The sequence below is a fragment of the Pleurodeles waltl genome, chromosome 3_1 (assembly GCF_031143425.1).
Source record: "Pleurodeles waltl isolate 20211129_DDA chromosome 3_1, aPleWal1.hap1.20221129, whole genome shotgun sequence".
Lineage (NCBI taxonomy): Eukaryota > Metazoa > Chordata > Amphibia > Caudata > Salamandridae > Pleurodeles > Pleurodeles waltl.
Window position 1 is genome coordinate 1,916,577,583 of NC_090440.1, and position 19,420 is coordinate 1,916,597,002.

The following is a 19,420-nucleotide window of genomic DNA, read 5'->3' on the forward strand; positions in this document are numbered from 1 at the left end:
CCACTGCCGACTGCTTGGGCAGAGCAGTTGGTACTGGAGTGGTGCTGTAGCGACACTATTGGTAGAGATCTGCAGGTTTCTTAGGTTGAAGTGCAAACCTTGTTAATGGACATTCCTTCTATGGGTCTCACCTGTTTGAGAAAGCCGATTCAGTGTCAGTATGCTTTAAAAAAAAAAAAAAAAAAAAGCTGAACTACAGTGCTTTCCTTAGGCCTTTCCAGACCTGTAAGCCTGTACCTTTGACAGTTTTGCCCCTTTTAAGGTTACTCCGTAGGGTTGGCATAACATCAAGACCCACTGAACCAGACAGCAGCCATCTCAGTGATTTCTAGGTGTTGGAGGATCAAGCAGACAACACCCAGGCCACCAGTGGCAATGAGCTTCCTAGTCCGCTGTGACATCAGCCTCTAAGCCACTTTAGTTTGCGCTTTGCAGCACACAACCTGTGGGAACAGGATCAGACATTTCCTCCAGGGCTGGCAAAGGATAGCATCTGACAGGTGGATCCTACAGATCATTCAATGAGGCTATGCATTACCATTCTTTTTACACACTTCGAACCGCCTTCTCACGTAAGTGTAGGCTCTTTTGGTCAATAGAGAGGGAACCAACCCATGAAATAGGGACTGGCTTTTACTCCCGCTACTTCTTCTTGCCGAAGAACAATAGAGGTCTCCTTTCTTTTAGATCTTGTCCTTTTCAGAAGGACAAATTTTAAGATGCTGATACTCGCCTAAGCTCTGTCTGCCCTGAATCCAGGTGATTGGATGGTGGCTTTGGACCTGCAAGTTTGCCTACTTTGTATGCGTTGTGCAGGTCCATAGACATCACTTGCAGTACAAGGTGGGCCAGGAGCATTTTAAATTTACAGTGCTGAACTTTGGCCTCACCATTGCTCCTGGGGGGTTTATGAAAGTGAATGCAATGATTGCTCCAGAGGTTGGGGATTCCAGTTCCCAATACCTCAGTGGCGGGCTGTTGAAAATAGGCTTGTCTGTTAGTCGTAGATGACCTCCAGATGAAAGCAAACCTCCTGACATCACTGAAGTTCACTATCCGTGTGTCAAAGGCACACCTGAATCCTGTGGACTCCCTTTCATTGGAGCCACCCGGGATATGTGCATTTTCAGGGCTTCCCTCACCACAAAGAGTCCAGATTATTCGACCTATGATCCCGACATTACAGCCACAAACCTGGGTCTCAGTGAGAGTGGCTCTGTAGCTTCTGGGTCCTGGCAGCTTGTTGATTATGCCAGGTGGCATATGCAGGCTTTGCAGTGTAACCCAAATTCTCAGTGGTCCAAGCTCAAGGGAAACCTGTGGCTTCACTGCAGTTAGACAGGCAGCATACCCCTGTCTCTGCCCCATAGACAGCTGACTGGGTTGAGAGAAGCGTCATCGCTGGGATGTCTTGAGAGAGGTGGAGATCACAGGGCTCTGGTATGGTATCCACCTGAGACCCGGCTCCACATCAGCCTGTTTGAGTTGTAGGCCAACTGCGTGGCGGGAAAAGCTTTTCTACTCTCCATCAAATGGAAGTTAATTTGGGTTCTCATGGACAACACCAATCCCATGTAGCACTACAAGAAGCTGGGCGTGGGGGGAGCACCTGGGTCCTGTGCTAGGAGGTATTTCCTCTCTGGTCTTGCTGGAGTGCCAAGGCATCTTCCTATTCATGAACCGCCAGGTGGGATCTTTGAAGATCAGAGCAGGCAAACTCAGCTCCTGGCAGACCATGAATGGCATTTGTACCCCAAGGGTGGCTTCCAGCAATGGGAGAGATCTTTTTGCCACTGTTGAGATGCACAATGTCAGAACTTTTGCGTGCTGGAATTTCCAAAAAAGCTCTCTTGGTGATGCATTCTGGGGAGAGTTGAAACACATGACTACTGTACACCTTTCTGCCATTGCCTCACCTGTCCTTAGCCCTGAAGATGATCAGGGGTGACTTGGCCAAAGTTACCCTAGTGGCTCTGGATTGGGCAAGTAGAATTTGGTATGTCCAGAACTTCTGAACTTGTACGGAACTTATGAACATGAGCATCTGCCCTCCTGTCTAGTCCCTGCTTCTGGAGGATCTCCTGTTGTAGCAGCAGGGTGATAGGGTTCTGCAACCTAACTTGCACAAGCTGCACCTCTATTTATGAGATTGAGCAACAGCAGTTAGACGACATTGTCTTTTTCCCAAAAGTGTGGATGTCATATGGCTGCCTGTCCTTCTGCAAAGTCTGTCTAATCCTGGTGTGGGACACGATTGTAACCTAGTGTGGCACCCGGAGTACTGGTACATTGCAGGCCAAAATGTCAGGTTTCCTTTTATTATTCATTTTATCATTGGGCCAACAGGGACTTTCATTGGACTCCATTGAAGGTTATCTGTCAGGAATTTTTTGTTCAAATCACCATTGTGATGAGATTTTTAAAAGGTTTGATAAGTTTCATTTCCTCCAAAAACATTTCTGATCCCGCATTGGGATCTTCATTTGGTTCTCCATTTCTTAATGTGGACACCATTTGATGCCAATGCACAGCTGCCAACTTAGACTCCTGACTCTGAAGACTGCTTCTGGTCTTATTGACTTTGGTTAGTCTTGTGAGTGAACTCCAAGCTTTCTCTGTGCAGGCACCGTACAATACCTTTTCCCCAGATAAAGTGGTGTTGAGGACCAGGATAGCCTTTCTTGCCAAAAGTCGTTACTGCTTTTCATGTTGGGCAGTCCATCCCTCTACCAACGTTTGTGTTTTTTTTTTTTTTCCTCCTGCCTCTCGAAAGAGTAGGAGAGAAACTCCACTGGGTTGATTCCCCCCCCATTATTTTTACATCAGTTGCCCAAAGGCTGTCGAGTGATCAATCAGCTCTTTGTGGGATTCTCTCTAGCAAAGAAATGCAAGACAGTGCAGAAAAGGAGGAGGTTGGCATCACTCTGCATTCAGATTTGCTACACACTGGCCAAGAAGTGGCCTGTGAAAGGATTGAGGTTCCGTTCACCCAGTGCCAAGGTTGCTATCACTGTGCGGGCATGCAGAGTGCCTGTCCTTGCTTTTGGTCAGGCTACAGCGTGGGTGCCAGTATAAAAGTTCACAAAGCACTACTGCTTTGACAGCAAGGTCTGACAGGAGGGACATTTCAGCTGTGTGGTCCTGCAAGATGTTTTGATCTGAACCTTTCACAGACCCACCACCTTGGGTGTCTATTCTAAAAGTGAGGAATCTGTGGTTAAAAATGTCCAGCAGAGGAACAAGTTATTTGCCATTGGTAGTTCTTTTTCTGGTGGATATTATATCTTAACTGCAGATTCCTCCATGTCCTCCCTCCTCCCCATTCTGTGGAATGTCTCCTTTTCCATCTCACAAGTTTCCACATTGAGGGGCTGCACAGTGGTGCCTCTGGTTACTGGCTCCACATCCAAGGGCATGCACAGTGTTGGATAAGAAACTGATATGGACGCTTTTGAACGCAGCTTTGTTGTCACTTCTGGGGCAGAATGAAGTTTTTTTTTAGTTTAGTTTTTTTTTAGCTCTCTTTTATTGAAACACAACCTCAGGTGCACAAGTTAGTCAGCAGACGGATATCTGCATGGTTTCCGGTCGAGCAAATCTTGACATTTTTTTACATAAGGCATAAGAGAACAATGAAGAATCATAGTTAGTTGTTTCAAAACATCACATGACATTGGAATAGTGTGAAGGTACAGTTAATGAATGAATCAAGGCATGCGTTGATTCAGGTATACAAATATATTATTAACAATCTATGTCTCTATCTTCGTTACTTGATACACTCACAGGAGCCAGGAAACGATCACACAGTCCCACCCACACCTCCATGTCCTCCAGCATCTTTTCATCTGTTCTTCTACTCTTTATCGGAATCTCTTCTGTCAGAGATCACTCAGTAACATCCCTTTCCCAGTGGGGCAATGAAGGCGCCCTCTGTCCCATCCATGTAATAGCCACACATCGGCTAGCCAATACTTGTGCCAGTTGCAGGTATTTGTAGGGCATCTTTTGGCCCTTGGGTCTTGCCATGTTACCCAGCGGGCAAATCTGAGGTGTGAGGGTTCCTTGCAATGCCGTGGCGTGTGTTATTCTGTTCACTACCAGGATCCAGAAGTCATGCACTAATGGGCAGCCCCAGGCCAAAAGCAGAACATCTGCCCCATCAATTTTACAACAAAGGCAGGAAGAAGCTTACTCAGAACTAGAATATAAGCAGCTCAGTCTCCAGGTGGGTCATATACGTGCAGTGGAGAAAATGAAAGTGAACCAGCTTATACCGCACATTGCTAGAGACCTTATGGGTCTATGCACACAGCGTGGCCCAGTCTTCGTCCATCAATGGGTCTCCCAGGTCTGCTTCCCATGTCTGAAGTGTCCTGTGAACCACATCCACCCCCATGGATTTAGACACCAAATGTCCCCCTGACCCACAAGTCAACATCAACCCTAATGTGGCAGATACAGCAATGGCAGCCGGGAAAGGCCTCCAAGTCCTCATGGCAAGTTCAGCTAGTCCTGCATACTGCAAAAACATTGTCCCACTCAGAACTCCATCTTGACGACCTCAAAGGAAATAAAGATCTCTTTTGGGTCCAAGTCACCCCAGGTATCACAGCTACCTTCTCGCCATGCCTGATACGTCATGTTGGCCTCTATGCGATAAAGTGGGGGCAAGTATCCACACTGGTAACTCCCCAAGGAAGGGGGCTCTACGGAGCACCACATGCACCATCCGTTTGTCACACTGCCCGTTTTCCAAACCACATAAGGTTAGTCGGTTGAGTCTGAGACCCCCGGCGTCTTCAATTAATAGCATCATTAGGCCCTCTGCGCCCACACACCCCACCAGTAAAAGTTTCTCCAAATTGTCTCCCTCCACCGACCATTGTGCTGCATGCTGCAATATTGCAGCAAAGTAATAGAATTCCAGTCACAATGCTTCCAGCCTGCCATCGTCTTAGCTTCTCATCAGGATAGTCCTAGCTATTCTACTGCCCTGCCTGCCCATACCAAGGATGAGTAGGGTATCCAGCCTTTTAAAAAACACAAGCAGGGACAGGACAGAGTGAATGTTATATAGTGTAGAGACAGGGTGGGAGTAACACCATCTTTCAAATGGCAGCCCTGCCCATAAGTGAGAGTAGCAGGGTGTTCCTAAAAGCAACGTGTGATTTCAGAGTCCAAGACTCTACTCATATTATATTGCATATGAGCTTTTCTCGAGTGAGCAACCATAATCCCCAAGTAGTGGCACCTATCCGACTCCCGGCAAAGGCTCGGATCTGGTACTCGTTCCACCGGGGTCCCAACCAATGAAGCAAGAGGAAACAATAGTTTCCTCCGATTTCAACACAGACTGCTCCAAAGTCATCAAGCATATGGAGCAGCCCACCAAGGTATTCCAGCGGGCCCCTAAAATAAAACAGTGTGTCGTCTGCATATAGCAACACCAGGTGTTATCTCCCCTACAGGCATGGCCCACTGAGTAATGTCATGACGAACTTTGATCGCCAGGGGCTCCTGTGCCAAAGTGAATAACAAGGGCGACAGAGGGCAACCCTGCTGTGTGCCCCTTCCTAACCCCCAGCTCTTAGATTGGAATGGGCAGAACCGAAACCGTGCATTTGGGCTTGTGTATAGCAATTAAATCCAATCACAAAAAGTTCGGCCCAAAGCCCTTTAGCACTTCCTAAAGGTAGCCCCTATCTGCTGTGTCAAATGTCTTTCTATGTCAGCAGCGACCAGGACCATTTCCTCAATCTTTCCCTCTACCTCATGCAGTATATGCATAAGCCGTCTCAGGTTCATGTTTGTGTTGCGGCCTGGGATAAACCTGCATTGGTCTTCATGGAACAGGTCACCCACCCAGACAGAGGACTGTCATCTTACAGAGGATCTTCACTTCAGTATTTAGCATGGTGAGTGGCCGGTAGAAAGCAGGGTCCATCACATCCCCCCTGGGCTTAGGTATCAAGCATATCTCTCCCTCCCTCATGGTTGGGGGCAGTATCCCATTGTCGTGACCCTCAAGAAACACTTCCAGGAGCCCCTGACATGAGAGCAGCCGAGTAAGTGTGATAGAACTCCAGTGGGAACCCACCCCCTCCAGTAGCGTTATGCTTGGGGAAGTAGCTTGAGGGCTGTCCTCAACTCCTCTAGTGTTTAGTCAGATTCCAGGTCTAGACCCCCCTCCTCCCCCCCCCAATCCTTCCACTGGCAGAACAAAGTTAACATGAAGCTGCAATGTGTTGTGTTCTGGAACATTGCTGTTACAACCCATTGGATCCAGTCTGGTGCTTGGGGATAGTCTAAAGATGAGGAATCTGCATAGAATATCCGCATGAGCAATGTTACTGAAATTAAGTATTTCGTGTTCCAGTGGAAATACCTATACCTACACTTTGACCTACAAATTACATTTTAGGTGTGGTGTAGAGTACCACTTGTCCCCATCTTCATTTCTTTGGTCCTGAAGAGGCACCGTTGATCGTTTTCGGACCTGCAGAGCACAAAACATGTCGACCATAATACATCTGACCTGACTACACTTAGAGACTTATGGCTACCTGGACAAATCACACCCCTCGATTAGCCCTCGCCCATTTCACAAGTTTTTAACCCTGCCAAGAGAACCACCGCATTGAAATTGATTTTGGTATCTCATAGACAGTTTTAATTTCCTTTTGCTTGTACAGACACATTCACTCCACCCCACACATTTAGGTCACCCTCACACATCTACCTCTCTTCATACGGCAGCAAACTAGAAGATCTCTGTAAAAGTGACCTCTTCGAGGGACGTGTGGTGCATTGGGGAGCACGCCTTATGATGAAGCATTACATTTTTAGGAATGTGTGCGGGCACTAAGAACTTATTTTTGTCAACCTCGTCATGTTTTGTCCTTCACTTTGCTTTTTTCTTCTTCTTTCCTATAGGGACAGTAACTCCCCAGTTAAGCCTAGATTCTTATTATACATGGAAGAAAAGTCTACTTAAATCAAAACTTTTTTTTATTTTTTATGGACAGCAGAGATGCCGAACTTGCATACTTAAAGGTGTTCTCATTTGTAATGATGAAGAAAAAGGAGGCTTGGTGAAATAAAATATTGCCTTGCATCACGCAATTTGAGATAAGTTTATAGGTCAAGAACATTACAATTAGATTGAGCAGATTATACAAGTCACTAGACCTGCAAGTCTAGTAATATTATTATGGGTTTTCAAGACCTGAAATTGATGTCAGACTGTGGAATGTGAGCATCTATACACTATGGATTTCCTTATTTTAGATTTAGAGTGCTCCTCTATTTAAGTGGCTCATTTAGATCAAAGTAATGCCTGTAGCTTAGGAAGCTTCGGGTTGATCTAGTGAAAACGTAACTTTCATATACAAATTTGTCACTTGGATGCTCGGAGGAGTTTATAAGAATTCCTTTTTTAAAGTAATGAATGGATTTAAGGTTGAACAGTAGTCTTTATGGTGCGTAGTAGACAACTTTATTACTCGGTGCTGCTCACCAAAGTAATGATTTTTTATGTTTATTTTAAGTGCTGCTGTGAACCAAACAACCATCATGTGCTGGATTTTCTTCTAGTCTGCATTCTGTCCTGCTCACAGCTTACAGTCTTTCCTTTGAAAAAACATTTATGCAGGGCTTGAAATTTCTACTCGCCCACTTGCTATGGCGAGTCATATTTTATCTGGTTGTGCTATCTTTAGGACCTACTCACCTCCTCTGGCGAGTTGACAAAGAACAGGTGTTCTGTTCAGTCAGAAAGTGAAGGAGCAATAAAGATGCCTTTAAATCTTGTTCTTGTCACATTTGCTCTGTGTTCATAGACGGAGGTCGAAAGTCTGTTTGTACTACAATTAATTTTCCTTTTGACTGGTGAATTCCAGGATTTTGTAAGGTGAATTGTCTAACTTGCTTTAGAAAGTGTGAAATTAGACTGTCAGGTTTTTCCTAACACACAACACTTAGTTAAGTCAACTGTACAAACATTACAAAATATATTTCAGTAGTTGTGAAAGCCCATTGTTTGTACTTCTGTGTGATGATAATATTTTAATAGGATGAAAACAAATTGGAACACTTTGCTTTGTGATGTGCAAAGAATAAATGTTTTAAGAAACCCAATTTTCACTGTTAATACATTATATAGTTTTATCAGTAGAGCTGCAAGCTAATGGGAAGATTTTTGGACATTTCTTGGAAATTTACTGTCTGTAAATGTGTGCAGCTACCTCATGCTTTAGTGATCTATTTATTAAAAGTGAGTTTTTAAACATAAGCTGACAAACACTCCTACACTGATAGCAATGCTATTAGTAAACTGAGAGGAAAGTCCTGGATCACGTGTCCCCTATATGTGGGCTAGATTATCTTTAGACATGGAGCAAACATTTAGTCTGTTTAATCAAACAAAATATGTTTTTGTACAGCAGAGATACTGAGCTCATTTATTTGAAGGTGCACTCATATATGAGAATGAAGAAAAAGGCGACTCTGTAAGCTAAAATATTTGCATAGAATCACACAATTTTAGGGCCATTTACAGGTCAAGTACATTACAATTATGGTTGAGTAGATTATTCAAGTTACTCAATTTACAGGTCTAGTAACATTTTTATGATTTTTTTGAGGCCTGTTATGGGTTAGAGCTAAAAGACCTTTTTGTAAAATTACATCCTGAAAGGTTTCATCATTGCCCCTTTTCTAAGTTGGCAAACTACATTTTAAAAAGGTTTGATAGTAAGGTAAATTTGGAGCAAATTCATTAGATGCTGACCTATTTGAGGATGATTCAGCACAACTATGTGTGCACCTAATTTCACAAATATTGCTAATTTTTCTAAAGTTAGTTAAGGTTGTCAAAAGAAAGGTATTGTGTTGCAGTTTTGCATTTGCAATATTTTTATAGGAATTTACATGAACGAAAGGTAGATTTACATGTGCGCTTTAGAAAATTGCCTGATGCATGTCGGAAACCATCAAGAAGTAAGGTGGGTTTTGACTGCATCACATTTTTCTGAATTTGATATTGTGAAAGGGTTTGTCCTTGTTCGCGTATGTGCCATGTGTCTAAAAGATGGAGTATTTTCTCTGAAACATGTAAGCTAATATCTTTAAAAGTAAAGGCATGCTTGCAGTTGTAGAACAAAGCATGTAGAGTGGTGTCCCTTCCTGCTCTCTTTGTAATCAGTTACGTATATTTATTGGCCCAATATACGATTTCCCAACCTTAAAGAAAACCACAATTCTTTCGAGCCCTTGTACAGTGTTAAACTTAAGCTTTTTCGACTGTCTGCTAATACATTATCGTTTTCTGCTTTCTAGGCCATGATGCAGGGGGAGACGGTTTCGAAGCCCATCTTACAAGTGACAGTGAGTACAAGTCTAACAGGTTGGGTGAAGATAAGACCAAAAAACAAGAATGTTAAGTTCACCTCCTAGGAAAGATATAATGAAATATGAAGATCATTTGTGAAAGTGCATGTTTACTGCAACTATAACAGTTATTTCACCATGCATTGACACCACCAGGGTATTCATTGCAAATAATTATTTAATTTAGCTGGCTGTGGTTTCCATGTCAGTTTGTTCTTTACTATTTAACACCATTGGCTGTATATTTTCACAGAACATGCTTCCATATTAGAAAATGAGTTCCCCATCCCAGGAGACACTCACCTGTCACTGGAGTGGGAAATTGAGTGGTTTGGAGTCATGTGATCAACTACACAATGCTTTTATTTTGTCTAGATAAAAGTATAAGCAGTAAGCCTAGATAGTTGACAACCACATTCTCGCAGCAAGGCTCTTTAGGATCTGTCTCAGCATACCGTCTCATCAATTACTGGTTACAAGTGAGATCTAGTATTTTTTTTTTTTTCTAAGTGCTGATAATGACCGTATGTAGTGACTGAAATAAGATGGCCTTAACTCATGCAAAAACTAGCCGAACCTTCTACTCTACTATGCAGTTAGAGGAGTAACCAACTTAAACCTGTAATCTGCATTTTAAATAACCTTTGCTGGCAGGTCAAATTTACCCAGGGCCTCATATTGTTGATGTATCTAGCTGGTGCATTATTGTGCATCAACCCTCCCTCTTACTTTCATCACATCCTTACATTGTGTACTGTTTTTAGCTTTGGGCCTTTCCAATATTGCGGAATGTCTTGCCCTTTATATGAGGCTCTGAATCAAACTTTCACTTCCCCGCCTTTTACATGGATTTCCCAAACTTGTAAAATACACAGTACTGGTCTGTTCCCCTTTACTTGCTTAAGTCGTCCACTACTCTGTATCAATATTTGTCTGTGTTTAGTCTTTATCTTGTGCAGTAGTGTGCATGTATCAGACCTTATCTTTCACATTGTCCTATCATTTTCTTGTCTGAATCAGCATTACCAGAGTTGTATATTATGCAATGAAACATTGTTCTCTGCTTTACAGGGTGGCAATGTGTGAAGTACTCTAACACTTAACATTACAAGTTTGACGCGTGGACCTGCCTAAAGACCACTGTCAAGGATCCTATTAGGGTGACTGTGATCTTGGTTATAGTCAGCCAGGGTGGCGCTGAACTCACTGCTGCCTGGCTGATTACAACCTTGTCTATGGCTTGGGCAGTGCCAGGTCCCCCCTGCCCAGCACCATCAGAATGCACACTTTCTCCTGTGTAAACAGTGTGCATTCTGAGGGTGCTGGCCATCCCGTCTGTGCTACTAGATGGCACCTGGCTCCTTTAGGGAGCTGAGTTCTATCTGGTAGCACTGTTCCCACCAGTCTGACATGCAGGAAAACTCTATTACAATGTTCCTGCCGGTCAGACCAGTGAGGACATTGTAATAGGGCAGGCTGGAAGACGCCATGGCGGTGGTGTCCTCCCTGTGAGTTTTGCAGTTGGCGGTCCCGCGTTGGGACCACCAAACTCATAATGACACCATTAGTTTGTTTCACCCTAGAGCATACGGTTTTAACCCTCCTGCCTTTAACAATGTCCTCAACATGCACAATACTTGCCAACTACCTTTTCCTTATAGCATTTTTCATTTGGCCTTTCGTTTTTCTGCAGTATTCTTGACAATCCTTTCTTGGTAGACTGTTGTCTGTACTTGTAGTACTTTACAAGCATTCTGTCCTCTGTGCTTCAGATGAACATTTCTTACTTGCCTAACGCCAAACCGTTTCCTACATCCTTCAATTCTTGCTCAGACTCTTCCATATTTGGCAAGCAAATGCACGTTCTGAGATAGTCCCTCCAGCTCATTGGTCTGCCTTCCTCCTATAAACATTTGAATAGCATCTCATAACCTCCTACCAATTTATGCCATTTTGAGTATCATGACATTCAGATAACAGAGGTTCTGCTCACAAATTTGCTGACCCAACGTATTAACAGTGACACGAGTTCAGACTTTCTTCTTCATGCACACCCTCGCCTGTCCTACAGTTATGGGCAACGGCATATGAGAGAATCTTTGCATCTCGACTGATATCATCTTGGATTTATCAAGCTCTTGCTAATACTTGTCTAGGCTACTTCAACTCTGCCTATTTGGCCATTTAAAAAAAAAAACTAAGAAAAAACTGATGGGTCCATTGTAATTCTTGTAGATTTTTTCATCAGAGATGGAAAACTTATCCTATTCTGTCAGTGCCATCTTGCAGCATCTTGTCTTATAAATTGCTGCATTGAAGGTCCTGGCAAAGACTAATTGAGTGTTGTTTCACTACACGGTGGTCCCCTGCAGGTATAATTTTCCTATACCTCAGAGAACAATCATTTTAGACTATTGCAGCCAAAATGGCAAGTTTAGAGAGGACCCCATAATTTAAAATGTTCATGTTTTTATCAATATCTTCTGTATTCAAACTTATCTAACAGAAGGCAGCGGGCTATAGCTCCATGCACCTAACTACTGTCCCCTATTTAATGTTAAGATGCTCGATGTAGGAAAAATGTGCGCACACATTCAAACACCTGCTGCCTAGGTGCAACCCTGCAAGAACAAATTTAAAAATCAATTGTTGACAGTGCACCACCCTCAGCAAAATTCAAAGTCCAATATAAGTCCATTTTATATCTTCTCTTTATTCTTCTTATCTTTCTTTACAATAACCCAGACATCACAGTAAAAAAAACAGCCACAGCCAATGCGTTTCGTCCTTCAATTCCAGTGTTTCAAGAGTGATACCAGCAGCCAAGGATACCACTGTATGCTCTTTGGTGACCGCAGACGATACCTCTTTCAAAACTCTGGGAACAATATGTGGCTTTGTGGCTAAAATGACCACTTTGCAGTCCTTCGGCACAATGACATTGGAAAGGGTTATTCTACAGCCATGATCCTTAAATTTTCAAAGGTTCCTGGCAGAACAATATTTTGTGGCAGTATTTTACCCATCTGCAGCAATCCCCGCCAGGATCCCATATGCCATCTTCCCTGCTCCGACGAAGCCAACCGTCCGGGCACTGCCTCTGTCCGCCATCCCCACTGCTGCCCTTCCCTCACCGGGCAGTACCCTGCCTGTCCTTCCCTGCAGCGCCTAGAACGGCTGCTTTCCTTCCGTTTCTTATTATGTCAGCGTCACTTCCCCACGCCGGAGTCCATCTTGTGGGACACAAGAAAAGCAGCCGTTCTAGGCGCTGCAGGCGAGGACAGGCAGGGTAATGGGGATATTGGAAGGGCAAGAATAGAGTTGTGTAGTCTTAACCACAAATGTGTAAGTATTTTAAAAACAATGCTGCACAAGTTCAGCATCTTTTAAGTTAATTTTTTAGTTTAGTGTTTTGTTAGCATTGGTTATTGGGTGTGGCCTAACCAAGATTCCTTTCTTTCATTTCAGAATATCCGCCCCATTTCATCAGCCAGTGGCCCTCAGCGCTATCGACTTCTGATGAGTGATGGGGTAAACACACTCTCCTGTAAGTATGGACCCATATGCAACACTCCAGGGTGTGCAGTCTGAGGGAACAACCCCCTCGTCGGACCCTTGAGGTTGAAAATGCCATGTTAGATTTACTTGGGCAACTAGGCAATTGTAACCTTAAAGAATGGCGATGGGTGGGTTGTGTTGCATTCCATTTGCAGTTTGTAGATGTTAGAAAGTTCGTAATGGGCAGTCTGTGGCCAAAATATTGTTTTCTCTTTTGTGTTATGCAACTTAAACTTAAATGTAAGCAATACAGTGGCCAATAATTGCAGGCTATTTGACTGCAAGTTTCTCTGTGGCACCTATGCACAAAGAACATAAAAATATCTTGGTGAAGCAAGTATGGGTTTGAACATATCCTATAGATTAAACATGGATTCTTCTGCAAGGTCACCAGCGAAAGTAGTAAGAGTGTATCAGTCTTAGGAAGGGAACCTAGACCCAAACAGAGAGAGGTTATTGTTTATGCACAAATTGGTAACGCTATAGCAGCAATAAAAGAACATGAGTCTGAGTAAAGTATAGAGTCAGAGCTCAACTGCTGTCTGGGCTTTAGCGTGAATGTTAAAGGGAAGATTTAAAGAGAAAATTCACAAAGATGGAATGTGATCTACAGAAGATGGTAGAGCTGCTTAACATTGTGATTTGGGTCCTTGGAAGATGTACTCACCTGTCTGCAGTTGCTTAATTGTGGGCAGTGTGCACTTCTGCTACTTTTTCAAAAAATGTTAATGAGAACTGGCCACCTTCATTTATTTTCTAGTAACATTGCCAAAACACTTCTTTTTCAGCTTTCATGTTGGCCACGCAGTTGAATTCACTGGTGGATGACAATCGGCTGGCTTCAAACTGTATCTGTCAGGTGAATCGCTTCATCATGAACACCCTGAAAGATGGCAGGTATGTTGTGTACTTCTTTGCTTGAGTGACTTTATGGATCAAATCTGTTTATTGTTTTGAAAGTATAAACATACAAAATACAGCTCATCGCGGGACATGAGATAAAATGTATCGGCAAAGTAGCAATTCCAAATCTACAGACAAAAGTCACTCCAATAAATCCCAAGGCCGTGCCCAAAGGGACCTCCCAGCCAGCCCTCTCCTTGCAAAGCCATGAGCCAGCTGGCAACGCCCAATAGTCTTTCAGGCTGCGAGTCCCGCAAATGAGAACCACACAAACAAGTAAATAAAAACACACCAACAATGCCTCCCCTCGAGAGATCATGTCATCCTCCTGTGTCTCCACTCCTCTACCCCTTCCCTCGTCCAAGCTCAGGCCCCCCCCCCCTCCCTGCGACTCCCCCCACAGCACTCTGACCAAAAATTCAAATCAGCCTCAAAACTCTCAGGTAAGTCGGGCATGTCAGCTCAGTAAATTCTGCGGAGAGGATCTGAAGGAACGGCTTCCACAACACACTCGGATCACCTATCCGCTGCTGGGAGGTGAGTGTGAGTTTCTCCATGGCAAGGATAAACCACAGCTTCTGGAGCCATGAGACACGCGTCGGAACCCTATCTGTACCCCAGAGAGCTAGAATCAGCTGCAGCGCTTTAAGTGCCAGGGCCATCTGCCTCCCTTTTCGAAATCTCAAAGGAAAGGTAAGGGGATTGGGCAGCCCCAATAAAATATACAATGGGAATCTAGGGATCTTAACTTGGAACGCTGTATCAATATCATCTATAATGTTTTCCCAGTAACGATGTAGCTTGGGGCAATGCCAGAGCAAATGCACAAGTGTCCCTGTAGCTCCACACCCCCTCCAGCAGAGATCCGACTTATCATGGTCCCATGCATGTATCCGTGCTAGAGTGTAATACCAGTATGAAGCAACTTTATATGATGTCTCTGTCCCTGCTGCATTATATGCTGTGTGGTGTATTCTATAGAATATACTGTCCCACTCCTCATCTGAAAATTCTCTCTCCAGCTCCCTCTCCCATCTCAACTGTCCCCTTGACTTAGGCGGGCGCTTCTCCCCCTGCAGAAGCCGATAAAGTTCTGAAATGACTCTTATCATCCTTCTTTAGCAACAGCCATTTCTCGAATGCTCTGTTAGCCAGCAGGAGAGCCCAGTGCCGAATCTGATAATACATCAGCCTATCCGCCTCCAGCAGGCCATAGCCCTCTCTCATCTGGTCAAAGGACAACACCCCTTGTTCATCAAAAAGACTTCCTACCCTCCTGCAGCCCCCTTCGTACCAGCGTCTCAGGCCTTCCAGACGGAGTCCAGGCTCGAAGTTAGGATTCGTGCCTATGGGGGTCATCGGGGACGGGAAAGACGTCAGCCCCAGTCGGCAGGCCACTGCGTCCCATATACGTAACGTTGTTCCTGTGATCGGGGAAGAATAAAGACCTCCAGCCCTGTGCCGACGTCGAAGCCAAGGCTCCTTCCATATATGAGAGCTCGCCACCGCCTGGTCCATAAAACACCAGTGTTTCTCCGTGAGTGGGCGACTCCACTCCAAAAGAAAGCGCAGCTGCTTTGCCTGAAAATATCTCAAAAGACACGGAATCACCAGTCCCCGCCCCCGCTCTTATGGCGATATAAAACCTGTCACGGGAGACGCGCCGGCCGACCCTCCCATATAAATCTCAGGACCGCCGATTGAAGAGTGGCAATCGTCCGGGGGGGGTGGGGTCAATGGGAGCGCCTGAAACACATACAGTATCCGCGGCAAGACTGTCATCTTGACCGCAGCCACCCTGCCCAGCCAAGACAGCTTGTGTCTCCCCCACAACTCCAGGTCCCGCTGTATATCGCGAACCAACTTCGTGTAATTCAGGCTCGCCGTTTTTGCAGCAGACGTCGCCAATTCAACCCCTAGATAGAAAAGACGCAAAGACGACCAAAGAAATGGGTAGCGAGTTCTCAAGTCTTCCTTGTGATCCGAGCTTACTGACAGACTAAGGACCTGAGACTTCTGCATGTTCACCTTAAATCCCGAAACCTGGCTAAACTCGACTAGTATCTCCATAAGCGCAGGCAGTGAGGTTGCGGGCTCCGCAAGAGTAAGGATCACGTCATCTGCGTACAGGGTAATAAGATGGTGGTCTCCAACGAATTTCACACTGGAAACCGAGGGGCTCCATATATAGCGCAAACAAAAGGGGGGAAAGCGGGCATCCCTGTCTGATCCCACGCCTGACCGGGAACGGCATAGAGAGCACACCATTAACTCGAGCGCCGCCCTAGGGGACCGATAGGCGCATCGGATCCAAGACCTAAAACCCGGGCCCAAACCGAAGCGCTCCAGAACCCGGAAGAGGTATATGGCCAGTGAACCCTATTGAACGCCTTTTCGGCATCAAGAGAGAGGAAGAGCGCCTCCCAACGGGATCGGTCTATTTTATCTAACAAATGCATAAATCGCTTTGTGTGATCACCACATTGTCGGTTTGGAATAAAACCTGACTGATCTGGATCAATAAGACCCGGCATATAAGAATTAAGGCGGTAAGCAAGAATCCCAGTGATAGCTTGGCATCTATATTCAGAAGCGAAATCGGCCTATATGAAGCGCACTCCTCTGGGTCCTTGCCCGGCTTTTGTATAACAGCAATGATAACGTCCAGCATACTAGGCGTCCGGGTTCCCGACGTCCGAAAGGAATTAAAAAGCCGCACAAGAAGCGGGGCGAGCTCCACACAAAAGGTCTTATAAAATAATGCCGTGAACCCGTCAGGGCCTAGGGACTTCCCACCCTTTAGGCGGGAGATCGCCGATATAACCTCTTCTGACCTTATCGGCTGGTCTAGCAGGGTCGCCTCCCTCTCACCAAGAGGAGTGATTGCTATGCCCTCTAAATAAGAATCCAGGACCGCGTTGTCCCGCTCATCCGCCGCGTATAACCCCCGGCAAAACTCCGCAAATGCCTCAGCAATCTGGTCACTCGTGCGGGCCTCTTCACTGGACGGAGAACAAATCAGTTGGACCGCCGACGTCGCACGCTGTGCTTGCAACCGATGCGCCAATAGCTTTCCGCACCTATTGCTCCCAATATAATATTTATGCTTAAGTCTCACTACAGCGTACTCCGCCCTATCCCAGTCCAGTCGCTTCAGCTGTTGCCTTGCCTTCTATAATTCCCGCCAAATTCTAGGCGCGCCGGTGGATTTATGGGAGCGCTCCAGGACAGCTACCCTCTGCTCCAACTCCTCCCCTACCTCCCTCCTTGCCTTATCTCTCACGGACAGTGCCATCACCTCGCCCCGCACTACTGCTTTCAGAGCCTCCCACACAGTCTCCACGGAAGTGCTGCCATCATCATTAAGGCTAATATAGTCCGTAATCGCACGCCGGAGCGACTCCACCACTGTCTCACTCTGTAGCAAGGAATCCCTAAAGCGCCAGCTCGGAGTACCCACTCGGCCCACCCCCATGGTGAGCTCTACAGTAATTGGAGCATGATCAGTCAAGGCTCTGGGTTCAATCGTAGCCTCCCTGACCCAGGGCATAAACTCGTGTGAGGCCAGAAAAAGATCAAGCAGTGCATAAGTCTTGGTCGCCGCTGAATAGAAGGAGTAATCTCGGAGCGTGGGATGCGACTTCCTCCACACATCCTCCAGCCCACACTCAGCCAGCCACTGACGCCCCACCTCTGACAATGCACCGGTCTGCCCAAAGCGTTAACCGAGCGGTCAAGCTTGTTGTTCATCACCAGTTTAAAATCTCCTCCTAGCAAAATGGCACTATCTGGAGAGCTAAGTATCGGGGAAACCGCCTGTCTCAGGAAGGCCTCCTGCTGGGAATTCAGAGCATAAAGGGAAGCAATGGTGAAAGAGAAGGCCCCAAGTCTTATTCTAATAGCCAGGAACCTGCCTGGCACTTCGTGCACCTTCCCAACTATCTCCCCAGCAAAAGTCCTCAAAAGCAATATTGCCACCCCCGCATGCTTCGTAGTTGCTGAGGACCAGAGCTGTCTAGGGAACCACCTTGAACGCATGTGAAACGTATCTTTATGCAACAAGTGGGTCTCTTGTAATAGACAGATATGACTCCTGGATTTCTCTAGACCCGACAAAATCGATAACCGCTTGGTCGGACTGTTAAGCCCACGGACATTCAAACTTAAACACTTAACTGTCATACCATCGCAGGGAAAAAATCGCTCAGGGGGGAGAGGATCCACGGAGGGACCAAGACCCAGAACAGCACCTCAGCCGCTCCAAGTCACATGGCCAAACCATTATGACCCGTAATGACCAGACTCGCAGGGAAGCATACCAACATATAATCATAACGCACAACAGGTGCTCGTAACGAAGAAGTCCTCTCACACACATCCCAAAGAGGAAAAGTCTCAACAGGGCCGTAGAACCACACAAGTTCGCCCGTTAAGTCCATCGACTCCGCCGCCCACGCCCCGCTCAGACGGGCACAGGCCCGCAACCAGTGACCCCTTGCTGTCCAACAGCTCTCAGTCTTTCCTCGCCTAGGCACTTGTCCCAGCCGCCACACTGCTCACTGCCGACTGACGTTCCGAGATCTGCTCCGACACAGTAGGGTGCTGCTGTTTCCTCCTTCTCTCCTTCCTCAGCCAGCGCGGGCGATCTCCTCCGGCCGGGTCCAGATTCAAGTCCGGACCCTAAGTATCCCCCTCCAGGCCCAGGATCCGGTTTGCCTCAGATAAAGACTTCACCTGGCGAAGCTGATCCTCCCAGCGGAAAACAAGGAGGAACGGGTGACCCCATGAGTAGGACACAGCATGCGCACGCAAATGCTCTGTGATAGGTTTAAACTCCCGCCGTCGTTGCAAGGTCCAAACCGAAAGGCCCTGGTATAATTGCAGTTGATGGCCTCTAAAATGGACCTGCGGAAGATTGCGTGCCCGTTGCAAAATGCTTTCTTTCAGCCCGTAATTGTGGACACATGCCAAAATATCTGGCAGGCGGTCCCCGGCTCCGCCAGATCAGCCCACACGGTGGACTCTATCCAGGATGATCTCCCGGGACTCCTCCAGGTCAAGGACGGAGCGGAACAACGCCACCACAAAGTCTCCAATGTCCTCCTTCTCAGCTCCAATCGGCGCTCCTCTAATGCGGATATTATGCCTGCGTGAGCGATTCTCCAGGTCCTCCACCGTCATCTGAAGGAGATCCTGCTGCTCCCGCAAGCGTATAACCTCCTGCTGTAGGACCGCCACCTCCTCGCTGCGGGCAGCTTTCCCATCCTCAACCTGGGTTATCCGCTCACCCAGGGACGTAAGCTCAACCCGCAACTCTATCACCTCGTGAGATATGTCTTTGCGGAGTTCTTGCAGGTCGCTGCGGAGCAATTCAAACAAGGAGGTAAGGAAGCCCTTCGTGACTGGGGCTGCCTCGTCCTCTGCTATCTCCCTTCTTGCCTCAGGAGACCTCGCGGCCTGCGGCTCTTCAGGCCCCTCACCCCCCCCCGGCACCCCAGTCAGCATATCTATTACCGTCCGGTCCCGCTTGGGCTTGGAGGTCGCCATCTCCTCTGCCCTCTGACGGCTA

At 46.3% G+C, this 19,420-nt stretch overlaps 1 protein-coding gene across 1 annotated transcript in view; it reads left to right on the forward strand.

Moving 5' to 3' along the window:
• Positions 1–19,420, forward strand: part of RPA1 (replication protein A1) — a 210,108-nt gene that overhangs the window by 17,292 nt on the left and 173,396 nt on the right. Inside the window, exons 2-4 of the mRNA XM_069226140.1 lie at positions 9,340–9,387; positions 12,859–12,937; positions 13,737–13,845. Of these exons, the coding sequence (XP_069082241.1) occupies positions 9,340–9,387; positions 12,859–12,937; positions 13,737–13,845 (236 nt within the window). The remainder of the gene's footprint in view (positions 1–9,339; positions 9,388–12,858; positions 12,938–13,736; positions 13,846–19,420) is intronic.